This window comes from Aotus nancymaae, unplaced genomic scaffold (genome assembly GCF_030222135.1).
Source record: "Aotus nancymaae isolate 86718 unplaced genomic scaffold, 86718_ANA_hifiasm-v0.15.2.pri h1tg000048l, whole genome shotgun sequence".
Taxonomy (NCBI): Eukaryota; Metazoa; Chordata; class Mammalia; order Primates; family Aotidae; genus Aotus; species Aotus nancymaae.
This window is the reverse complement of record NW_026988462.1, coordinates 6,535,405-6,555,178: the sequence shown is the minus strand read 5'-3', so window position 1 is coordinate 6,555,178 and position 19,774 is coordinate 6,535,405. Positions and strand designations below refer to the sequence as shown.

Genomic DNA, 19,774 nt, shown 5'->3' with positions numbered 1-19,774 from the left:
TTACACTAAAATTAACTCCAGATGGATTAAAGATCTAAACATAAGACCTAATACCATAAAAACCCTAGAAGAAAACCTAGGCAAAACCATTCAGGACATAGGCATAGGCAAGGACTTCATGGTTAAAACACCGAAAGCAATGGCAACAAAAGTCAAAATAGACAAATGGGATCTAATTAAACTCCAGAGCTTCTGTACGGCAAAGGTAACAGTCATTAGTATGAACCGGCAGCCAGCAGATCGGGAAAAAATTTTTGCAATCTACCCATCTGACAAAGGGCTAATATCCAGAATCTACAAAGAATTAAAACAGATTTATAGGAAAAAAACAAACAAATCCATTCAAAAGTGGGCGAAGGAAATGAACAGACACTTTACAAAAGAAGATATTTATGAGGCCAACAAACGTATGAAAAAATGCTCATCATCACTGGTCATTAGAGAAATGCAAATCAAAACCACATTGAGATACCATCTCATGCCAGTTAGAATGGCGATCATTAAAAAATCTGGAGACAACAGATGCTGGAGAGGATGTGGAGAAATAGGAACACTTACACTGTTGGTGGGAGTGTAAATTAGTTCAACCATTGTGGAAGACAGTGTGGCGATTCCTCAAGGACCTAGAAATAGAAATTTCATTTGACCCAGCAATCCCATTACTGGGTATATACCCAAAGAATTATAAATTGTTCTATTATAAAGAAACATGCACACGTATGTTCATAGTGGCACTGTTTACAATAGCAAAGACCTGGAACCAACCCAAATGCCCATCAATGGTAGACTGGACAAGGAAAATGTGGCACATATACACCATGAAATACTACGCAGCCATAAAAAGCGATGAGTTCGTGTCCTTCATAGGGACACGGATGAATCTGGAAACCATCATTCTCAGCAAACTCACACGAGAACAGAAAACCAAACACCGCATGTTATCACTCATAGGCAGGTGTTGAACACTTAGAACACGTGGACACAGGGAGGGGAGCATCACACACTGCGGACAGTGGGGGTGGCTAGGGGAGGTACAGCAGGGGATGGGGAGGGCAGGGAGGGATATTGAGGGGAGAAATAACAGATGTGGGTGATGCGGATGAAGGCAGCAAACCGCCTTGCCATGTGTGTACCTATGCAACAATCCTGCATGATCTGCACATGTACCCCGGAACCTAAAGTACAATTTAAAAAAAGCTGACATTTAAAATGCTTTTGTAGGGAATATATTCAGGAAAACATTTTTTAGGCTATTAAACAAATACTGTTAGAAATCCCCTTAAAGTGTGTGAAATGAGCTTCTAAGGTGCCAGTTATCATATGTAACGGTATAATGTAGCCCTTTTTGCTACTACTTTTAATGAAATGTTTTTTTAAAATGTTTAAACTAAATCTGATTTGCTTACTAATGATATGTGAATGCTCCCAGGCACACACGTCTCAGTCACCACTTCCACTTTGAGAAAGGCCCTAGCTCGGTGCTTAACCTAGACGATCATTGACAGGGTTAGGATACAACCGCTGCAATGTACAGGTGCCACTGTTGATCATTTTCACCGATTGGTGATACCAAGGAGGGTGGCTCTGCAAAGAGCCCAAGTTGTCTGCCACTTTGCAGTAAGCAATGGCCATTGCCTGAGCTCTGAGCCCAGCTATCTCCAGCACCCACAGCTGTGACAGCTCTCCCAAGGGCCAATGAGGACGCCAATCTAACTATTTTGTATGCAAGGTCCTCCGCTTCCTAACTGGCTTATCAAGGTCACTGAATAGCTATTATCAAGTGATCAAGAAACAGTATTGTGGGTCTAGTTGTTACTTTAAACAAAGTTGTCCATTTGGCTTTGCTTTAATTTAGCCCAGTAAATGTAGTAAAGGAAATACCAAATAATTTGTTTTACGTGGATGCGTGATTCATCCCTTCAGTCTGAGGAAGAAGTGTTCAACCTTGATTTTGAAGAGATCATCAATTATTTGAGATAACACATATAAAACACATAGCACAGTGAAGTGTCTGTCCTATCAGACACTTGGCAAGTGTTCATTGTCTTTCCTTTCCTCTCTTTTATTTCTCATTACAAAAATCTACATGCTAATTGCCTTTAATAAATGTTTGCAAAAGGAGATTATTAATAAAAATTTTATTTCTTCATAATCTTTCATTCCCAGTTTTTTAAAACATATACCATGTCCTGGGAACTCCTACAGATACTGGGATACACTAATGAACGAAATATATGAAACCCTATTCATCATAGAGCTTAAATTATTCATATGTAATTCTGCATAATCCTTAGATTTGACTTATTACCCATTATTATTCTATTTAATTACAGATTATTTAGTTAAAATAAGATACTATTATACTTCATGTTTTCAGTATATTTTTCTATGCATCATATCATTCTATCTTCCCAACAGCTTTGAGAATTGGAGAAAACATTGTTACCCCAAGATCACACAAGTATTAGGAGAAAGACTAATATTAACACTCCAAACTTTTAGAGTTGTGTTTGTGACCTTTTGCAATGATCTGAATGTATGTGTCCCTCCAAATTTCATATACTGAAATCCTAACTTCTCAGGTAATAGTATTTGGAGGTGGAGGCTTTAGGAGGTAACTAAGACCTTTGGGTGAAGCCCTCATGAGTGGGAATTGCGCCCTTTCAGAAGAGGCCTGCAGGAGCTTGTTAGTCCTTTTGCCCTTCTGCCATGTAAGGACACAGCAAGAAGGTGCCATCTGCAAAGCAGAGGGCCTTCACCAGACATCAAATCTGTTGGCACCTTGATCTTGGACTTCACAGCCTCTGAAACTGTGAGAAATAAATTTGTGTTGTTTATAAATTACCTAGCGTAAGGCGTTCTGTTATGGTCTCCAGAATGCACTGATACACCTATTGGTTACTCCACAGCCATCTCTTGTGAAAATAATGGCTGCACCTGGACAAATATATGGTATCCATGCTAATGAAGATATAGCTTCTATTACCTTGAGTGTGAATGGAATAGATTTGAATTTCCTAAGTAGTAATCTAATGGTTCATTCATTGATACTGTAATATAAATTAGAATCTAATAGATAAATAAAACATTACTTACCGTCAGAACATCAAATCTAATTAGATCTAGGTAACACTGTTACCTGTATTTAATATAACAGATTAGAGTTCTGTTTGCAAATTTCAATATTTGCCTATATGAGAATAGCAGCGCGTTTCCCCCATTTAAAAAACCTACTGAGTAGAAAGTGAGAAGACAGAATTGTTTAAAAACACAGGAGCTGAGACAGAATTTACCTGCAGCCCTGCTTCTCAAGTTGCCAGTAATGACTTTTTAAAATGTATAATCAAGCTGCAAAAGACAATGCAGAAGATAAAGAAGATGAAGAGACACAAGTGTAAAGCTACATGTGCCTCTGAAATAGTGGGCACCTTAGTTTATTTTCAGAGAAATATGTTAAGATGCCCTAACATTTTTAAAGGAAAAATACTTGTATTTAGAAACCTAAGACACAGCACCGTTATCACCACACCTCCTTCTCCTCCCCATCCCTCCAAGATTATAAAATGTCTCTCCTTCCTTCCCTTCCTATCCTACTGTCAGCTTCTTTAATCTCAGAATGCCAATAGACTTCTGAGTAATCCTTTTAAAAGAAAGGATTCATGAGCCAGATGTCTTTCTAAAATCCACAGGTTTTGCAAGTCAGCTAGGTGGAAGGAGAATTCCTTTGTACATCTGTAGCATCTGTCTACATTGGGACTTCCAAATACTTTCCCGAATTATCTAATTATCGCTTTCAATATCCCTTGGAGAGAAGCAGGCAGGGGTCGGGAGGTGGTAATAGTGATTCTCTTTCTTAAAGGCGTAAGGCTAATGATTTGTACCACAAAAAGTTGGCTTAGCCTGCAGGGATAACCTCTAGAAACTTCTGTTCTGTTGTAAAAAGAAGCCCTTTAGTGTCTTAAAATAACATTCTTCTCTAAAATTAAAGGCAGAGGAAGGTGGAACAGCTTCACAAATACCTCTAAGTAAATGCAGTTCTATCTGAAGCATGTCTCTCCTTGGCAGGTTATGACCACCTTCACTGTATATCTCAGGGTGTGTTCTTTGGAACACCAGTCTTATAAGAAAAAGGAACCATGATCAAAGAGTTTTGGGAAACACTACCAATGTCATCCTCCCTTTCAACGAGTCTGAAAGCATGTTAGCATGATGAAACCCTTGTGAAGGTACCTAATTTAACTTTGATAGGTGGAATCTGTTATTTATGTAACAGCTGTTTGCCCTTGAAAATAATACTTTGTGGAAAACATTTAAAAAACATCATTAGCAGGGTGTGGTTGGCATGCACCTGTGGTCCCAGCTACTCAGGAGGCTGAGGCAGGAGGATGGCCTGAGCCTAGGAGGTTGAGGCTGCAGTGTGTGGTGTTTGTGTCATTGCACTCCAGTCTGGGCAACAGTGTGTGACCTTGTCTGTAACAAAAAAATTAAAAGATATTTAAAAGGTAAAAAAAGAAAGAAACATCAGCCCAGACATTTTTACTTTATATTTTCTTATCTAGAAAGCAAAACTTCTGGAAAATACAGATTATGATATGATATAATTAACTAATTATTAGGCACGTACTTTTCTAGACACATGGCTCTGTTTTTCTGCCTTACATATTGTATTTTATCATCACAGTGTGTCTGTGTGGTACATAATATTGTTATTCCCATTTGCGAGAGCAGGAAACTGAGGCTCAGAGAGGACCTGTAAATGTTGGCATGGCAATAGGCTGTCCTCAGCCCCATCCATCTGCCCACCTATATATACTTGCCCTTGGTAAATGCAATCAGCTTTTAAATACTATCTTTAAGCTGATGATCCAAATCTACATCTGCAGCCATAACCAGTTGATCTACTGACTCTCATTGAACCTATGGCCCTTTCCATCACATTATTATTTCTCAATTTTTTCCCTTATTCAAAATGTAAAATGTTGGGACATCCAAGCCACCAAGGAAAAGGCTCACTGGTCTTTTATACTAACCTAGCCATGGCCCTCATGAGCCACGAATCTGCGCCTAACTGAACTGCTGCTAGAGCAAACTCAGAAAATGAGATGGTCGAAATTTTCTGGCTAAAAGTGTCCTTTGTCACCTACCTCATGACCCCCATATTTTAAAAGTATTTTTTCCAAGCTAACAGATTACTTGCTGTCTTAGTCTGCTCAGGCTGCTACAACAAAATGCCATAAACTGGGTGGCTTATAAATAACAGAAATTTATTTCTCACATTTCTGGAGGCTGGCAAGTCTAAGATCAAGGCTTCAGCAGATATGATGTCTGGGGAGGACCTGCATGGTATTTTATAGACTGTGTTCTCACATGAGGCAAGGGCGCTCTCTGGATCCTTTGTCGTGTGGTTGTTGTTTTAATAAGGGCACTAATCCTATTCATGAGGGTGGAGTCTGACCGCCTCCCAAAGGAACTACATCCTAATTCCATCACATTGATGATTAGATTTCGACTTAGGAATTCTTGGAGGTCACAGATATTCAGACTATTGCACATGTATTGAACATCAAATTATTAATTTTCACTTTGTAAGTCATCTAAGTTAAATGATGGATATATGTTGTTTAAGGTATATTCTCAGTATGAGACTAATACAAAGGGCTTTTTAAATCATTCCTAAGCAAAAACAAGGCAGCTACTGCAAAGTATTCCTTTGTAAACCATTCTCATTAGGTTTTGTAACATTCTGAAAAATAGCTCTCGATCCCTAGGCTCAGAACTTCCACACTAAAGGCTTTCTCTTATGGCACTTCTGTTTTTCTGAGGGTATGTATGATAGGATCTCCGTTTAGGGTATTTAAGGATGTGAGGTTGTTGCGACAGATTGTCATATAGGTCTCCACCTGATTAGGTGGCCAGGTGTTGTTATACAAAGTAATTAGAAGTCAGTGTTTTCCTCAGTTTGATCACAGACACAATGATTTCTGCATGGAAGCTATCTTCAGCATCCAAACCTGACCTAAATAACAGAAAGCTACTAGGGTATATTAACTAACCTCTGCTCTGCAATAATTAAAACCCTCCAAAAAAAAAATCCAAGCAAATGTTAAGTTTTTCCATTCCGATGAAATATCTCCCTAGAACACTAATATTCTTTCAGGGCATTCATGTTTCTTTGATTTAACTTAACCCAGTGAGCCAGATTTTTCCCAAAGGGTGAATTAAAAAGGTCTGTTAACTCTTTCAGTACCTGGCCTAATGAAATCTCAGCAAGGCCATTAGTATTGTTTCGCCTTAGGCTTTACATTTTTTAAAAGTCAGCTGTCACTTTCAGAGCAATCCAGAATAGCACACTCAACAGTTCCCTGGAGCTCTGGAAATGTTAATGCCCTCCATCAGCAGCGACCTTGCCAGGGGGAAGTGATTTAGGCACTAGGGAGAAAAGGGCCACTATCTTTATCACACCGGTTTACACCATCAGCTTCAGAAATTGTGTGAGAGAAGAATAATCAATAGCGTGTTAAGACCAATCTCGAGGAATGCCAAGACAAAGTACCACCGCTCTGCAAAATGCTGAGTTGAAGGAGAACTTTTGAATACAACGAAAGAAAAATTAGCTGTAGCGGTAAAACAAAATGAATTGTGTCTCAAGACGGAATTTGTCATTGTGAATGGCACTCGAGAGCTCTCTGTGTACTTCAGTGGAATCACATAATAGGCACCATGAAAAATGCTTATTTTAGAGTTAACACAGAATGAAATAACAAAACTGGAACAAATGCATTGCAAATATACTATATGCGAGTTAAGGATCGGCTCACGTAAATAACCCCAAAAAGTTGACTGAAGGAAAAGTATCTAGGAGAAAAATCATCTGCTACGGAGAAATGAAAGAAATAGAATAAAGTTAAACTTTATCAAAATTTCCTGAAAATGTTACTGCATTTTCTGTAATTTCAGTAAAAGTATTATCTCTCAATAACCAGCACAGAATATAAAGCTTCTAAAAACAGCAAAGGAAGTGTCTCCACACCACCCTGAGTGAAATCACTGTGGAAAAAGAACTGGCAGCTCAATCCCTAAGATCATTACAATAAAATGTTTGATTTCCCATAGCAATCTTAATTGTGACATGAACAGCTGTCAACAACAAAATTAGAGGGAGCTCTCATTATATGGATTTCATCCTTGCTTGTCCTATTTCTACACCACTGCTCAAGAGAGTGTTTTTAAAGAATTCTTCCAGTAGAGATTTTCATTACTCAAAGGGGAGTCATTGAAATTATTTGGCCTTATATGCTATACAATGAAATACATTTGCCATGATAACAGGAATCCCAAACGAATGTTTATAGAATGCCAAATTCAAGTATGTAAAAGTGAGATACAATTCGTTTAATCCTGAATTTATCCTATGGAGTAACTATTCCAATCTGTATTTTTAATTCAGTTGATTCCCATTATTGTAGTTATGTTCTATAGAGTCACTGCAAACATCGACTTAGCAAATACTGAACCATTGCAGCAACGAGAAATACAGGTTTAGGCTCCTGCAAGCCACTGGCCACAGCAGTTTCATCAACCAATCAATACGTAACCTTGTTTTATGTGTGTTTCTGTGAAAAGACACGTTATTTAATCTATATTGTTGATTCATTAACATTGAACTCATAGCACTATAATTCGGGCTTGAATGAAGTTTATCTAACATACATATTTTTGCCATAGGGCACATTATACATCTTGTGGTTAGGAACGCTTGACAGTACTTCAGCCCAATGCTTGGGGACAATGTTAAACATTGAAATCAACAAGAAAAAGCACAAAAATGTGAAAAACATTGTACTACATAGATCACAAAGAGAATGCTTTTGTTACAATCTGAGAGCTGAAATAAGAGAGTGCGTCTTCTCCAGTCTCAGCTGGGAACATGACTCAAATTTTTGGCACTGAGTCTTTATGTCCATGAGAGTGCTGTGAATATTAATTCTGGGTTTAAAAATAAATTTCAGTGAGTAAGCAAATTTGCAAATATGGATCTACCAATAATAAGGATTGACGGTGTATGCTGAAACTGTGAGTCAGGGCATATAGTTGGTCACTCTGTATCTGTCTGGGTAATTCTTTCTGTTCTGTTAGTGGTTTTAGTTGTTTACTTTTCAAAATTAGAGTTCATTGGAGGTGAAAGCTTCGTGAGAAATGTGGACACCATTGCGTTGCACACTTCTGCCTCATGAATTTAGGAGAGAACTCATCGTATAACTTTCTTTACTTTTCAATGTTTCTTCCAGGTCTTTCAGGGATGTGGTCAGCCCAAACCTGCTCCAGCTCTCAGATCTGCCCGCTCAGCTCCCGAAAATTTTAATACGCGTTTCAGGCCCTACAACCCTGAGGAAAGACCAACAACTGCTGCAGGCACAAGCTTGGACCGGCTGGTGAGTGTTCTCAGATTGATAACCAGGGCGGGTGATTTGTGTTGCCAAAGTCATTCTTTGAAACTCCTAGGAGATTCTGAAAAAGTGGGTTATAAAAGTCATCTCATTCTTACATCTGCTTCTTTTCTTAATTCAAATAATGGGCCTTTCTTTCGGGTCATGAATTGGATTATTTAAGAGATCTATTAATCCATTAAGAAACTATTAATGCATGTGTGCAGTGACCAAATTTTCGACTTCATATTTCTCATGAAATATTAATTTGAAAACTAAGTGGCCAGTTCTTCCAGAGATATAATTGCAATAGCGCATTTCCTACTCATCTGTTTTAGTTATTTTCTGAGAATGGTTATTTATTCAATTACGATATAATGCAACTTTATTATGACTTTTTCTTATTTGCAAAGTTTTCTGTTTGAAAGACCTTGCCAGGAAACCCCAAATCAACGTTACTATCATTTTATTCTTTTGTATGTGTCTTTAAAAAGTTGGAATCTTTAGAAGCAGTCTCCTCCAGCTATTTAGATGTGTGTCAGGGGACTCAGTGATATCCATCATCAAAGCAATTTATAATACTCGGATAATACAACCATAAATATAATAAATACAATTTTTAAACGTGTTTTAAAGACCAAATTTTGCTATAAAAAAAAGCTCATAATTTCAAAGAAATACTGCCTGAATATTTTTAATTCAATTTCTTCCATTTATAGTACTATAAACACTTTATATACCTGCAATTGTTAGTGCTGTTAATGTTGCTTTGCCAATTATCTTGATGTAAAATTAACAGATAAAATTCTTAATGTCATAAAGCACTCGAACCACATCTGACCGTGTCATATAAACTCAAGTCTCAAAGACTGCCAGTTATGAAAATACTTTTATTAGTCACTGTTATAAATTACTTTATGATTTTAGTTAATATTCTTCTATAGTGTAGAATTCATAAGATTAAATTGGTTGACTTTGGCTTTGAAGTAAGTACATCTCAGCATTTCTCTCTATAAAAATCAAATGTGCTTACAACCTAAAGGCCTGTCCATGAAGTATCAAAATAAAGGGGTAACTGGAGTTATTAACTGCTAAATTACGTTATAAATTTATTACCATTTATTAGCAAATAAAACCTACTCTCTAGTGTAGATATTTGTAGTTGCTGCAACCTTCTACTTTATCTTGCTTATATCTATTCTTTTTTTTTTTCTTGGGACACGGTTTTACTCTGTTGCCCAGGCTGGAATGCAGTGGCATGATCATGGCTCACTGCAACCTTGATCTGCTGGGCTCAAGTGATCCTCCCACCTCAGCCTCCTGAGTAGCTGAGACTACAGGCATGCACCACCATGCCAGGCTTTTTATTTTTTTGCAGAGACATGGTTTTGCCACATTGCCCAGGCTGGTCTCAAACTCCTGAGCTCAAGCAGTTCACCTGCCTCGGCCTCCCAAAGTGCTGGGATTACAGGTGTGAGCCATCGCACCCACCAACTTATATCTATTCTCTATTGCAGTCTCAGGAAAAGTTTAAAAATAGTCACCGTTTTTCTTTTAAACAACCAGTTAGATTCCACCAAATAACTAGTCAGCTGTTTTAAAGAAATGATGATTTTCATTAGATTCCATTGTTTAAGTTTTACTTTACAAATTGCATTGTATATCAAGATCTTTCTAACCAGAAGCACACATGGCGAGTATGGGTTTCATTCCTTTTTCCTCATTTTCACTGGCTCTTAACTTAGTTATTGGAACAATCCAGTCTTTTCCTAATTTTTGTAAAATTTAATTTAAGAACAGGGGTACAATGTGAGATGAGTAAGTTCTAAAGGTCTGAGGTACAACATTGTGCCTGCAGCTAACAATACTGTATTGTTCACTTAAAAAAAATCTGTTAAGGGGGTAGATGTCATGTTAAGTGTCCTTACCACAATAAAATAAAACAAGATTTAAAAGAGCCAGGGTACATTACACACTTAGTTAAAATTACATTGAATTTGAACATTCTAATGATATGTATGGCAACAAATTAATTGTTTTCCCTTTGAAACAGAGAAGCAGTTTTCTCTCTTCCCCAGGAGAAACACCCTTAAACAGGGGAAGCAGAGCAAGAAAAATGTTTCTAAAGACAATATTTTTTCAGCTTAGGATAAACTAAATAAAGCATCAACACTTTGAGAATTTTATCTGATGTTTAAAATCTGATGGACATGAAAATTGAGATTTGAACCTTTTATAAAGGAACTTCATTGGTAAACTTCAAAATGCTCTAGATATAAAGGTCTCAAAAGTATACACAAGTAGCAAACAGAATGAAAACCTTTTGCACCCCTCAAAAATAGATTTTAACAATCTTTTTCTGAAAATGATTGATAATGGTCAATCGTATGATCACAAGTAAAAGCCAAGGACCAGACTCCGTGCATAGATATTTAAATCAATAAGCCAATTTTATTCTAAAACATTATCAGACAGCATGTAGCATTTACTTCTTTAAAGTGTGGCTTCAGGCTCTGTAAGTGAAAATTGCAGTTTTGCTGATTTTTTATTATATTAAATTCTGATCCCTTCTCAAATGGTAAGAATTAGTGACATGTAATGCACAGCCAGCCATAAGCCCACTTTGCTCAGCTCCTGAGGGCAAGGCACTGTTTCCACATCACACAGACCTATACCAAGGTTATTCTTGAGAGACATGAGCTAGGCCCAAATTGAATAACAGAGTCTCAGCAGCCATTGGCTCCCCTGAGGCTTTCTTCCTTTGGGGATTCCAATATAGCTCAGAACAGTGGAAAGTTGGGGCAGTTATCCTTGGCCAGACTGTGATACAACAGTCAAACATGCTCATCTTCAAGAAGCATGCACTGCCAAACTATCCAGATGGGTCTGTCATCCATTACAGCCTATTTAGGCTGTTTATAAACAACGCTCATATTACCTACTCCTGTTTTAATTTTCCCCGGAAAAGATGTTTCCTGAATATTTATAAGAAGCATGTGTCTAAGAAAAGGAGGATAATTGGAAAAGATTTCCCAACATTTCTTGAAGTGTTTCAGCAGAAAAATGCTTCAAAGGACAATATCAAAACACTCCTCCAATCACCCCACCCCTTTTGCCAAAATGAAAATAACTATAAAGCATAAGGCACTTGGAGAGTTATTTCTTAGTGCCATTTAAATTAGTCTCTGTGGCAGTAACTTTGGGATCTGTTGATAAATTTTCTTATATCAGTTATTCTAAAGCTATTTTTTTAACATTTGAATGGGTAATTATGGGGTTTGTTTTAAAAATAAAACTGCTAATCCCAAACTGAGTAAACTGCTGCTAAACCTTATATAAAATAATTGAAAACAAAACTCTCTCTTTAAAAAATACACCAATCTCATCATTTAATGTCTTATTCTATTTATAAGGAATTTAGAAATTCTTTGTATCACTAGGGAACATTTCCATTTGCTCCTTTAAAGTTATATGGGCGTAAGAAAGAGTTAAAGTAGTCGGTAACTTTCAGACAGACTACCCTAAAGTGATTTTTGTTATCCAAGAATGAGTGAATGTATTTTTTTTTTTTTTTTTTTTTTTTTTGAGACGGAGTTTCGCTCTTGATACCCAGGCTGGAGTGCAATGGCGCGATCTCGGCTCACCGCAACCTCCGCCTCCTGGGTTCAGGCAATTCTCCTGCCTCAGCCTCCTGAGTAGCTGGGATTACAGGCACGCGCCACCGTGCCCAGCTAATTTTTTGTATTAGTAGAGACGGGGTTTCACTATGTTGACCAGGATGGTCTCGATCTCTTGACCTCGTGATCCACCCGCCTCGGCCTCCCAAAGTGCTGGGATTACAGGCGTGAGCCACCGCGCCCGGCCTGTATTTTTATAAATTCAGCTGCTGACAGAAAGCCAACTCATCTGAGATTATTGCAGTCCCTACCACCAACATCCATGATTTGTTGAGGATACGAATGTTATCAACTGCAGTAATTCAGTTAAGAGAGTCATCCTACCATTATGTTGCTTTCTTGTCACCAACAGACTCCCCTTCGTAGCCCCTCTGTCCCAGCTGAATTTTAGTGACTTTCAATCAAACAGACCAGAGATTATTGCTTGCACTCAGGAAGAGACTGGTTCTGTTCCTTTATTCTTAAATGTATACTCTGCAAATTCTCTTCAATAATTTGATGTGAAACTATAATTTTTTTAAAAGACAGTTCCAATTCACTGGAAATGTCAAGTATAAAAATAAATCAGCACAAAATAGCTCGATTTTTAAGATCTGAGCATGGAAAGGTATTTCAAATTAGCCTCTGTAAAAGGCAATTAGTTGTACAGCTCAGAAAATTAGAGCACAGCATGTTCTGCGACTGGCAGACATACTTGGGTAGGGAGTGTCAGTTGCTTTATTCCAGCTGATTCGTTAGGTTAAAAATGGACTGTGCATGATGTATCTTAGAGAAATATATTTGATAAAAGTAAAGTTTTTTTAAAGCCAGATTTGCATGTTAACTCAACAAGTGGGTGACGATTTAGACCCATAAATCTCCAGTAAGTATTCAACATTGTCTTGTGGATATGGATTTCTCAAATATCCTACTGGTCATTCTGAGGGAATTTGGGGTGGGGAGTGGGTGGAATGCCAACTTAGAAAGCTAAACTTTGTGCCTGTGCTGTGCTATTATGTATAGAATAATCTCTTCTTTTTCCTTTAAATTTGTTTTCCTCTCGCTTCCCAGAGGACTGTGTGGCGGACTATGCAGCATAGTGTAAGCATTGGTCTTATTCTTCCTCTCATCCCCATTTATCTTTGTACAGTCATTAGGAGAGTCCCTGAGAAACTCCCCTTCCACTGTCCCTTTCCAAATTATCTGGAGTGGATTGAATACTGCACATGGCCAACTTGTTCAGTGGTTTCCTCTCCGCTTGCGATTTACGGTTAACAACCTTTTCATATTCTTTTCCAATGGCCAAGTTTTCAATCTGATCTTGGTGTAAGACGAGCTCATCGAATGGCTGATTTAAATTCTGTCCCAATGTTCAGATGATGTGTAGTCTGCCTGGAAAACTAGCTCTTTCCTGTTAGAATATATTGGCCTATAAGAACAATAGGCCAATGTATTCTAACAAACCAACATCAGCCCTCATGCATAAGGTGCTAATGTTTCCATTAGCTGAGACATAGAAAATTTAAGGGATTAAAAAATAGGTTGTTTGCTTTTCTTTTTCTACTTGAATTTCCTGATACCTTTCTGAGCATTCAGAGCATTTAGAGAGGGAGCACTGGATATGTTTTACTTGAAAGCTTACCCCCAATACAGGGCTGAGGACAAGAACACTCAGGTTATCTCACTTGACTAGATTAACCAAAATAGTTAATCTGGTTTCTACAATATCATTGAATGCTGATAACACTTTTTTTTTTTTTTTTTGAGACGGAATCTTACTCCCTCCACCTCCCAGGTTCAAGCGATTCTCCTGCCTTGGCCCCTCAAGCAGCTGGGATTACAGGTGCACACCACCTCACCCAGATAATTTTTGTATTTTTAGTAGAGATGGAGTTTCACCATGTTTGCCAGGCTGGTCTCGAACTCCTGGCCTCAAGTGATCCACCCGCCTTGGCCTCCCAAAGTGCTGGGATTACAGGCGAGAGCCACTGTGCCCCGCCCTGATAACATTTCTTAAAAACATGCACCCTACATGGTATCATGGACTGAAGAGAGAAGGTGACTCTCACCTGAGAGGTACCTATTTATTTGTGCAGCCCACCTGTGACATCATAGTGCTAACTGTTTGACCTTAAATCCAGGCAGTGATAACATAATGTCTAAAATCCCTTCTTTGAAATCATGTGTTTAAAAAGAAATTGTTCTGAGTAGTATCCCCATTCATTATTCCGCTCCCTGAAACCAGGCCAATTTGGGTGAAGTAAGAAAGTTAGGAGGTAAATCTGGAGCAGGAACACTGCCGAAAGGAAGACCTTGAGGAGGCAACAGGGAAAACAAATAGCTAAAGGGCTCCTGATACCAAGAGGGAAATGGGAGGGGACAAATCAGGTTTCTGTTCGATTGGTCCCACTGATAGTTAGAGTGGCTTAAGTTAAGACAGTGGTGTCTGCCCTTTCCAACACCTTCTCGGGAGCTCCAGGTTTTCCTGCAGTTGGTCCAGTTCAGTTTCCTTACCTAATGGTTGTCATGACCCTGTAGCTTTCCCCAAGAGTTATCACTTCCTTGAGCATACTGGAATGAATACATATCATAACATCCCTGTGTCTGCTGGGCTTCCCTACTTGTCTCCTATAACCTTATCTAGACCAAAACATACAAACGACAGAAAAAACAGGCCTGTTTTTGATATAGGTCTTCTAAAAATACACTGCAACTTTTGAGATTCATCGGTAGGTAATTGGTGACAAACATGTTGTTAATATTGTGACATATATATTTAAGTACTTACAAAAGATCGTCAAGATATGCAACTTTTTTAATTGTTCTGAGACAAAATGGACAACTAACATTCTGGCATCATTTCCTGCCTGATGGTTAGTACCAGTTCAGTAAAATGCTGGTGATAAAAATGTTCTTCCATGCCTCTGTGGGGCCATTTTGGTGCGATTTAGAAAGTCTTGGTTGTAAGGATTTAGGAAACTGTCTGTTGTTCATTTTAAATTGCCATGGCATTTCATTGTCACCTCAAAGGATTCTGCACTCAGCTGAATCCACTATTTTGCATTTCAAAAGGATGTCAGGCTGTGTTTAAGAAACTGCTTTATTATCTAGACCTTCAGCCACTGTCTTTAGGTGAAACTGATATTTCCCACCTTCCACCCCAACACAGACAGACAGACTCACACACACCCACACACACACACATGCACGCACCCTCAATCTTCAATTGGCCCTAACAAAAAAATTAAAACCTCAATAACAACAGTAAGCCAGATTCTCCACTTTAATTAGTTTTCTAAAGATAAATGGGTCAAGGCCAGATTGGCTTTCAGCCTCCGCTGCAGCTGAATAAATTATGTCCCATTCACCCCAGCAAACAAATGGCTACTGCTTCATCCACTTCAGGTTGTGAACGGCCCGGTCTTGCCTGAACCTGCTTTATCTATTTGCTGCAAAACCCCACAGAGACACCCCAGTTTCATTTTGAACGAACCCTTGGTAATAACAGAAGCAAAATGCAGTGAGCTTTCAAAGCAGGGAGATAATAAAAAAACATTAAAATCAAACCACCCAACTCATTCTGTCTCGGTGTCTGCTCTTCTCCGGGCAACATCAGCAGCATGTGGTAGCCGGGAGAGCCGCCTGTCACAGGCTCCTTTCCGTTTAGGAGGCTGTGGTTGATGAGGCCCAAGTGGGGAATATCATAAGACACACATATAAAATGATGGCTTATCTCCAGGATATTCTGCTTATTCCACGGGCTGGAAGGATGCACAAATCTAATTCAATGGTATGCACTGTTGGAAACCTGGATGGAACTCTTGCCTTTGTGTGGATTTTTCAGCTCACACCCAGTGGACAGTGAACTATTTTTACACCCCCGGGAAGCTATTCTTTTGGGTATGTGGAGGAATTAGTGAAAATAGGAGGCGCATAGACCTGTCTTTCAGTCCAGGCAAAGTTGTGTTTAATTGCACGGGGTTGTATACCTCGGGGAGAAGGAAGAGTACACTCACTCTAGCTACGTAACTCCCAGGGAGATACGAAAGCCCAGTCCACATCACTGTTTTAAGACATGTTTAGAGAATCATATGGATTCTGACAATGAAATAATGTTACACCACATGTTTTGGAAGGGGAACAATTTTGCACAACTTACAGTAAGTGTGTGTGATATTAAATCATGTTGAGGCAATTTATTAACAAAACCCTTTTCAACTCTGGATTAAACTCTCCTTTATCCTCAGAAACACTTAAGCAAGAGCTTTGGTGACCTCTGTATCATAAAATATGAAATGTTATACTTTCAGAACCAAAATAGGACTATTACAGATATTATATGTATTTTATGGCATGTTGATATGCTTATTTTCTGCTTCAGGCTTTAAAATTTCTTGGAGAATTCCTAGACTTCAGCTAAACCCAAATTGATGCATTCTGTAGGTATCAATTTGTTAATAAATGTATTCACTGAGATCTTCTCTGTTGCATAGAACTTAGTAAAGCTAGCTGCTATGTCCAGTCTGCATCATAGCATGTTGTTAGTGCTGGCATCATCAAAAGGCAAGCAACTGTTTAGAAAAGACGTTGCTTTCCAAGTCAGTTAGACACGCTGTCTTCTCCAGAGAATAGTATGTAGTGTAGAGCCTCATGGAATATTAATCTTAGCATACAATAAATAGGAATTTGATTTTGCAATCTCAGATTGACTATGCGAAGAAAGAATATCTAGAAGGTATATTAGCAAATGAGTAATCATTGACCAAATATGCAAATTAAAAACATTAAACATCTGTAGCATCTTTAATATAGGCCATGTCTAAAAGCCCATTTTCTCTTCTTAAGCCAGAACTTTCTGCCCACATCTTGAACAAATTAAACAAAAGCTTTGTTATCAGTTATGAACTAGTCAGAAGCAAAAGTCCATCTGCACTCTCATTCACAGTAGCTGTCCTTTATTCTGCTATGTAATTGGTGTTTTGGTGGATTGATTGTGGAAGTCTGAATAGACAAGCATGCTAAACTGCTCAAACCATACCTTTAAAAATATTTGTTCATGAGACTCATCAGTTGACACAGATCTTTTATTAATGTACTGAATGAAGAACCTTTTCCTTGGCATGGAAAATCTGCAACAATATTTTCTCTTAGCTGTCTGAGATATTTGCACAACTCCCAAATGTAATGTTCATGCTTATGAGAGATAGAGCTGAAGAAACGGGATATTTCATAAATACCAGTTTTGATGTATTTGCTGTATAATCAATCAGCTTCTAACAGACTCTGGGGCCTATGGAATACATTTTAAAGCACTGGGAATTTGGCTATTCCCATAGCATACTCGGACACTCTTTACTGCTAGCAATAAACTTCAGGCATAAACATTGTAGAGAAAACCAGATGAAAAGGAACCTGTTTGAGTGAAAATTGACTTCCTTTCATAACTGTGAAAGGTAGAAAGATATTTGCAATACACAATAATTTTATTACTAAGCTTGTTCACAGTCATAATCGTCGAAGGCTCTGACGTCATGGGTATTTTTTTATACCCATAACACTGGCCAGCTATCAAAAAATAAAAAGTCACGTTGATAGTAAATGAAAGAACCACCACCAGCAGCAGCTCCATTATATGACTGGCTAACAAATAATTTGTTGGAAGTTGGTTTGTGTAATATCTGTAGAAGCTTTTCCAATGCTGTATTCATCCAGATGGGCCAGGCCAGGCAAGCCCACACCTATAGACAACCCCCAGAATGGCTCACAACAATGCAAGTTTATTTCTTGTATGTGCCAAGTGCTCATTATGCATTGGCTGTGAGTCAGCTACATGTGGTCATCACCCTTACTCCAGTATCCTGGGTGACAAAGCAGCCATTTTCTGGAGGTCCACCTGTCACAATGGCAGGGGAAATGGAGAATGTAGCAAAGGTGGCTGTTCATGTCTCTACCTAGAAGGGTCACATCATACTGATCACATCTCATTGGCCAAAGCAAGTCACATGATCAAGCCATCAGGTAGTCAGGGACATATGTTCCTATGTGCCTCACACAGAGAGAGAAAAAGGGCATGTTAGTGAACGGTAGCATTGTCGACCACAAACACTATGATCAAGGCAAGATTTTTTTTTTTTTCTGAGACCAAGTCTTGCTCTGTCACCCAGGCTGGAGTGCAATGGCGGATCTCAGCTCACTACAACCTCTGCCTCCCAGGTTCAAGCGATTCTTCTGCCTCAGCCTCCCGAGTAGCTGGGATTACAGGCATGTGGCACCACTCCCAGCTAATTTTTTGTATTTTTAGTAAAGACGGAGTTTCGCCATGTTGACCAGGCTGGTGTCGAACTTCTGACCTCAGGTGATCTGCCTGCCTCAGCCTCCCAAAGTGCTGGGATTACAGGCGTGAGCCAAGGCAAGATTTTTAAATTGATAAAAATCCATGTCATTACACTCTCCAACCCTAAGATAAACTGTACATGAAAAGGAACAGAAAAATCAGTCATTCCTTGATTCAACATATTTATCATGCACTAGCATGAACCATGTGTAGGTGACCAGACCATAATCAAAGAACTCACAACACTTTAGGGCAAACTTGTCCAACCCACAGCCCATGGGCTGCATGTGGCCCAGGATGGCTTTGAATGCAGCCCAACAAAAATTCGTAAACGTTCTGAAAACATTATGAGATTTTTTTGCAATTTGTTTTTAGCTCATCAACCATCTTCAGTGTTAGTATATCTTATGTGTGTCCCAAGACAATTATTCTTCCAAAAAGCAGCCCAGGGAAGCCAAAATATTGGACACCCCTGCTTTAGGAGATGACAGGCAAAAGTAACTATAATTTAAATCAGACCACACTCTTATAAAGATTGCCCTGCAAATGAACAGACTCTTCTATGGTCTTTTGAAAGAACTAACTTGTATTTAAAAAAAAAAAAATTCGAATCCTAGGAGAAATCTAAGTCCTTGTTACAGAGGGAGTATTTACATTGCCCTACAAAACCACCATCCCTTTTCAGTCGTGTTGCTTTTCAGCATTGGATGCCAATGGAACTTACCTGAACTTTGAGTTCAATCATCATCCAACCAGAGCAAGGGATCCCACCCCAAATCCGAAGACAGTGTCTCAAAGCAAAACACAGAAGTCATTGCCTAGAAATAGGAGAAAAGTGGCAATAAATAAACAGAATGAGCTAAAATTTTTTAGTACTGGCATCTAGATGTCTTTCAGATCCAGACAATATGTATTTTAAATGAGGCTTCGATACTGCCCATTGTGAGTGCTGCTCTCGTATGACTTGATGTCATGTTTGCTTAGGCAAAGCAATTTTTCTGCTCTTCTTTCTGGGTCAAACTGGTTGGAGCAAATCAAATTGTCCTCCCTTTCTCTCTCTTTCATACATCATCATTTAAAATCACCAAGAATTCACGTTCTGGAACCTGCCGTTGTCTTCTTATACAACATCAGTTGATTTCTGAACGGCATTCATTGAAGGGGAACATTTTTACAGGTTAATCGGGGAAACTGCACTGGCTGACAGCAACAGCAAATTTATCCATGGCAAGGATAGTATCAGGAATGTATGTGTCATTGGCTTCTGCGTGGAATTATTTGCAAAACTGTAGAGCTTTGATTCAGCTGGAAGAAAAATTAGAGTACAAATTCATAAATTATTTATGCATAATGAGGCA

The 19,774-nt window shown here is 38.6% G+C and overlaps 1 protein-coding gene across 2 annotated transcripts in view; it reads left to right on the top strand.

The window, feature by feature from the left end:
- Nucleotides 1–19,774, top strand: part of GPC6 (glypican 6) — a 1,165,513-nt gene that overhangs the window by 1,061,110 nt on the left and 84,629 nt on the right. For both annotated transcript variants that reach the window (XM_064362238.1, XM_064362237.1), the window contains exon 6: nt 8,289–8,432. In XM_064362238.1, coding sequence (XP_064218308.1) covers nt 8,289–8,432 — 144 coding nt within the window. The remainder of the gene's footprint in view (nt 1–8,288; nt 8,433–19,774) is intronic.